Source organism: Lactuca virosa, chromosome 5 (assembly GCF_052849685.1).
Source record: "Lactuca virosa cultivar CGN04683 chromosome 5, Lactuca_virosa_CGN04683_v6, whole genome shotgun sequence".
Classification (NCBI taxonomy): domain Eukaryota; kingdom Viridiplantae; phylum Streptophyta; class Magnoliopsida; order Asterales; family Asteraceae; genus Lactuca; species Lactuca virosa.
In genome coordinates this window covers 136,885,183-136,891,347 of record NC_136430.1, presented here as the reverse complement: position 1 = coordinate 136,891,347, position 6,165 = coordinate 136,885,183, and the positions used below count along the sequence as shown (strand labels likewise).

General features: G+C 33.7%; 1 protein-coding gene across 1 annotated transcript; it reads right to left on the bottom strand.

The window, feature by feature from the left end:
• Positions 1 to 895: 895 nt before the first annotated feature.
• LOC145111780 (uncharacterized) lies at positions 896 to 2,558 on the bottom strand. The gene is made up of 5 exons (XM_079048031.1): positions 2,506 to 2,558; positions 2,354 to 2,420; positions 1,469 to 1,740; positions 1,071 to 1,198; positions 896 to 996 (listed from the first exon to the last, which is right to left on the bottom strand). Exons 1-5 carry the CDS (start codon positions 2,556 to 2,558, stop codon positions 896 to 898), a joined length of 621 nt encoding a protein of 206 aa, XP_078904157.1.
• Between the last annotated feature and the right edge of the window lie 3,607 nt (positions 2,559 to 6,165).

The window sequence follows — 6,165 nt, the reverse complement described above, 5'->3', positions numbered from 1 at the left end:
CCAACTTTTTGTCCACCACAACTTTCAACTCCATTGGATACAAATCCAAATTGATGCCAAACTAAAATATAAATAAATATTGTTAGAAAATTTGTGTATAAATATATAATTGTATAACATAAAGAAGTAATTTAGAACTATAAAATAAAACCTTCTTGTTTTTATCATACAACTCTTTAGTTGTATATTTAAACAACTTCTTTGCTTCTTGATCAAATAAGGTTAAAGTCAAGGTTCATGTGTTGTTTTGAACCCGAAGTGGGATTTTAAATCTAAATAAAGTATAAAATCATATTATATTACACAATTATGATAAACATATATTGTTTTTATATAAAATAAATATGTAATACCTTGGAATAACCGAAATTTTGATATTTTTGCATTTAGGATTAGCACATTCATAAGTAACGATTTCGGCCACTTCATGAGAACCATCAACCTTATCAGTAGAAGACTCTTTTTGTTTTGCTGAATTTTTGCAGTTTCTACAAGCAAGGTAATACCAACGTATGTTTTGACGTATTCCCTTAACAGTACCAACAATAACAACCGTTTTTTCCTGGAAATTTAAATAACGTTTAATGTTAAGAAAATGTTAGTTTATGCCAGTGTATGTTAGTTTCGTTATAACAATATACTATGTTTGTTTCTTAACAAATTTAAAAATAACGTAAAGTACCTCCAAAGGTTCAAACATATCATCAATATTCGAAAACAAATTATTTTTCAGAAAGTCATCGTGTTTCGTGTCTTGTTTTGATGCAATCATCTTGATTCCACTTGATGAAAGTTGTTGTCCATTTTCAGATATCAATATGTTCATTGATAAAAAAAAGAAAGGTATTACATTTATTATAGTATGAAATAAGTAAATATGATAATACAAAGGGAATTATAAATCAAAATACTTGTTTTTGTAGATTGTAATTTCATCGATATCATTGTTTACGAACAACCTACTAACATCAAAGTAAGTGGATGTAAAAGGACGACCTACAAAAATAAAATTGATTATTAAATTATAAATATAAAATTCTAAAAAATGGTTGTTAAATATAATTACAAACCATTAACAAACTTCACTTTGGCAAATTGAACAATAACAACAATTGGAGCAAGGCTGTTATTGTTAGCAAGAAAATCATGCATGTAGTATGCATTATGACCCCACAAAGTTACCTTAAGCTTAGTATCCCTGAAAAAATAAAGAAATAATGTAGATATTTTAAAAGAAAATATATTATTTGTTTATAATAATGGTGAATACTCTATATCTTGAAGTGCATGAGCATTTTGTGTTTTGATTTATCTTGTTCTGAGGTGTCCATACGCCCATATTAAAAAATGTGTCCAATAATATCTACAAAAGCAACAAAACATATGCTTAAGTTAATAAAAATTTTGAATTTATAATAAAAAGAAAGAAAGTAGGATGTTATATAAGAAAAATTAATATTAAAAGAACCAACCAATAGAGTTTGACTCCAGGATGTTGTTAGAAAGAATCGTATTGAAGTCAACAAAAGAAAACCCATGTGCAGAACCAGAAAAGTTTTCACACTCTTTTAGAGTTGTATCGGGATTTAAAGTAAGTTTTCTGTCCGGATCAGCAAAGTTAAAGTTTGAATTATTTGGTGCGACATTAGGTTTCCTGATGTATAATGAAGTATCCTCTTTTAAATAGCGTTGGAATTTAGGAAACCATTTCTTCAGACAAGATGCATGAATTTTCATTCCCTAAAAAATAATTAATTTACAAATATCAATAAATTTTTATAAAAATAATAATTGAATATATGCATGTTATACCTCCTCATCCATCATAATCGTTTCAGTCGAGTATGTGTCATTTGCATCAAATTTTGACTTTTGAGTCCAAAGACGTATGATGCGAACCTAAATTGTGAAATTGTCCTTGATTGAGTCAATCTCCTTTACTGGAGTAATATCTTCCATTGTACCTTGAAAATTAAAAAAAAATTATATTTAACAAAAAATTTTAAATATAATCAAAAAAATCGTAAAGAAAACATATACTTAAAAAAAAGTACATTGTTATTTAACTGATTTTGATCGATAGAAATACACAATGTTGTAATTTCTTTAAGTGAGTAATGGGTACATAAATGAGTTAAAATACATAAGGAAAAAACATGATTAACAGTTTATAAAATACATTGCTATTCAACAATTCGTGATACAGGTACATGATCAAACAGTTTATAAAAAACAATTAAAACATTAAATACATTTAGGAAAAAATCTGTGTTATTAATTACAGTTTATAAAAAACAGGGTTAACAGGTTATAAAAAACAAGGTTAACAGATTAAAAAAAACAGTAAACTGACCTGGTTGATTATGCAGTCCAAAACTAAAAAGTCGATGAGTATATACCCAAGATATAGGAAAAACCCACTACAACCACAAAAAAAGAGCGATAAATCCATGAGTATACCATCGATATATTAAAAACACAGAGTAAACAATGTAGTCTCCTTACCTGATGAATAAAGTCTGATCTATGCGTAGTGAAACGGGAAGGTAAACACGCATGTAAAGGTGTATATATATCCGACTGATATTCGATTGTTGATTTATTGGGATTGAAATTTGATTTGCTGATTTTTTGGGAGTGATAGAGTTTAACATTTATTTTCTGCCATATTTGTTGCAGAATTATATGGTATAATTAAAAATTCAAATTTCAAATATCTTGATTTCCTGATTTAAATATTTACCGATTTATAAAAAGATTTTTCAAAATTTTCGACTTTTCAGTGATTAATAACATGAAGGGCAATTCTGGAATTTCAGTTAGATCAAATGAGCGGGAAAAACCAAGACGGATGGACTAAGGTGGTGCCATGTGTCATCTAATGTACTGTTTTATTAGAAGAGAAGATTTCTTATATTTTTTTGACTTTTAGTATGTGACTCCATAGTTTGACATGTAATCAGTAGTACATTAATTTGTTTATATATTGGTCATTATTTCCAATAGTCTCTTAGTTATATAAGAGAAAAGCAAAAAGTTGTACAAATAGTGTTGATCTCCTAGGAACATGTCTTTGTCGTATGAGTATTCGTTCCACAAAGCCAAAATTAACTCGTAATATGGGTGATTGTGTCGTCATCTTTTAAAATCCCTTTGTTATAACATCACTGAACATGTGGCATGGAATTTAATCATTTTATATATAATTAAATCACAACAATCTTATGAACAGTACCTTACACTTGGTACTGTTCATCAGGTTAGTTGCCACTACCAAGGTTATTTGCCACTGCTTCTCACCGACTCTGCTTTCTTTGCCGTTCCTTTCCCTTTACCGCTTCCTCATCCACCGCCTACGTTTACCAACACTTTTTGATCCACCGCTCTGCATGTATACAAAATCGCCTTTGCTTGTCTGAAGCTCTGGAATCGGTCGACACAGTGGAACCGCTTCCTCATCCAGACGCCCTTCTGCCTATCCACGCCCTTCCGCCGATCTTCACGACCTTTGTTTTGCTGAAAAATGACTCGATACTTGACTGTTCTTCGATTTCGTGTATACTCGACTGTCTAAAATTGATCGGCGGTCGCATCCCTTCTCTGAAATCGAACGAAGACGCCCTGGTAAGTGGTAATTTATCGTTTTCCTGCTCTAATTTGCCATACTATATCCTCTATTCTACCCTAATTCGTCATTTGTGATTTTGCTGACAAAATAAAGCGATAAGGAGTCATCATCTCACTACATGAACGAGTTTGATTACGCTCAAGGGAGACGACAATGGCAAGGAGAAGATCTGGATCTTTCTTCATATTCTAGAAGACATGAATCACAACAACCAGTTCCCCTAAGTAAGAAAGTAACTTATTTACCCTTTTGTTCTAGGCATTTATTTCTTAACTAAATTCAGAGTGTTATTTCAATTTCAGGTATCAGGTGAAATCCCAATTTCCGCACCCCACTATCTATCTGTAAGAAGTACATCGGGTCCATTAGGCCCTGGTCACAAGCATGTCTGCTACATGATTCCAAGACAACCAGGTTAGGTTTGTTTCTTTCTTTTAAAATTATTATGAATGTAGTAATTATGCTAATGGCGAGAGTTTTTGGGATATCCTTTGAGAATGACTTTTAGGACTTTTGGCTTTTTCAAAAAGCTAAAAGTCAAAAAAGATGTTTGACAGTTTAAAAAGTTCTTTTAGATCAACTTTTTGGCAAGAACAAACAAGGGTTGTTTCAAAAGTCATGAATTAGTGACTTTTTGTGACTTTTGGGTTTTTAGCTTTTAGTTCTTCAAAAGATATACCAAACACTTTTTAAAACCTTCTTTTATAAAAAGCCAAAAGTCAAAAAGTCCTCTTTGTTAAAAAGAACTTTTTAGCCCAAAAAGCAATCCCAAACACTGTAACATACACATTAATAACCTTGTATAATTATCGTGTTTTGTAAGCTTGATAGCTTAAAAGTGAATATTATTAAATATTATATGATTTTAAGCGTTGAGTTCTAACAAGATAGTTTTATGAGATTTGAAGTAAAACTATGTTTAGAATCATTCGGAAGGTATTGGAAGTGATGGGAAGTCTTATGTGATTCCGATCAAAAAGTCAACTATCGAAATTAACGAAAATATAACATTTAAGTTGGAAATAAGTAAAACTGATGTTATTGAAAGTTGTAAATTATCTCGTTAGAAACATTTAGGCAAAAACCTCATCAAAATCCGAGTTATAACGAAGAAGTTATGACTTATCAAAGTTTCGCGACAGAACCGTCACGACGCTATACAACGTAAAAAGTAAGTTTACAATAAAATGCTTTATAGCCTTAGTGATCTAAATGAAAATCGTAGTATATGTTAAACCGAGAGCGTGCATAAAAAGAACGTTCAAATCTGACTTCGTATGAGGAAGTTATGATTTTCTAAGCATTCGGCATAACAGTGTACAGCCCGAAATTCAGTTTATAGATCGAGCAATCTTTCGCCAACACAACCTAAACGAGAATTGAATATCTCGTCAATAGTAGTTCAACGGTAAAAAGACAGACGAAAACGGATGTCAGATGAAGAAGTTATGAATTTTTAATGGACTTTTCCTGTCCCGGCCTATTAGAAATATAACTTTAAAAATAAAGTCAAAATTATGTCACACCCCCAAACCGAAACGGCGGAAACGTTCGGGGGTGGATGACTCATCCAGATCGATCAGAGTCTGAGCCAGATCCTTGGCGCTTTCAAATGTGGTCGGCCTCGTAGCCAAGACATTTCCTTTGGTTGGTTGGGTCAGTCCCCAAATGTACCTCTCGATTTTCTTGCTTTCCGGGTGACCGTTCCCGGGCAGAGGAGAGCCAGATCGCAGAATGTAGCGGTGTAGGCAGCGATGTCGGAACCCTTCATCTTCAAATTCCAGAGTTCGTGCTCCAACTTTTGTACTTCGCCCCTCGGGCAATATGCCGCAAGAATGAGTTCCTTCAGTCTTTCCCAACCCATGGCATTAGCGTCTGGCAGGGTTAGGGTCTTAACTCGACCATTCCACCAGGTTAAAGCTCTGTCGGTGAAGGTGCAAGCGGCGAACTTCACCTTATTGGCTTCAGAACAGGCGCAAATTTCGAAGATGGATTCGATCTTCTCGAACCATCGAGTTAGAGCGATAACACCTCCATTTCCGTCGAAGGGCTTGGGTTTTGCGGTCATGAAGTCTTTATAGGTACACTCCTTTTGGTGTCCCTGTCCTCCATCATGACTTTGAGTATCAGGCCCACCTCCCTATCCACCGGAGCTGCCCTGATTAATCTGCGACATCGCCGCAGCCACAGCAGCCGTAACTGTCGCCTGAAACATAACTGGGTCGAACTGGGGAGGTGGCGGTGGCGTTAGATCCGATGGGGCATCGTTGTTCTTTCTGTTGGGTCTCTTTCTGGGAGGCATCTTGTTCTAAAATAGTCAAGAATAAGAGGATGATAAGTCCCCTAGGTTTGAATCAAGATATATGAAACAAGATATATCTCATCATGGGCGTTAAAGTGTTCTACGTAGCGATAATTAAGGAAAAGTTACTATTGAAACTAAACTATTGCAAGGATGAAATGTGTAGCAACACTTGAAATGAATCTTTACTCTGTATTCGGCTCTAGCTAAAATACTCCTATAGTATTTTAAGTTG

Coding starts and splice junctions, on each gene's coding strand:
- LOC145111780 (XM_079048031.1), bottom strand. CDS start 2,558: ATGCGTGTTTACCTTCCCGTTTCACTACGCATAGATCAGACTTTATTC. Junction 2,421..2,505: donor GATCAGACTTTATTCATCAG/GTAAGGAGACTA, acceptor TTGTGGTTGTAG/TGGGTTTTTCCTATATCTTG. Junction 1,199..1,468: donor GAGTCAAACTCTATTGGTTG/GTTCTTTTAATA, acceptor TTATTTTTTCAG/GGATACTAAGCTTAAGGTAA.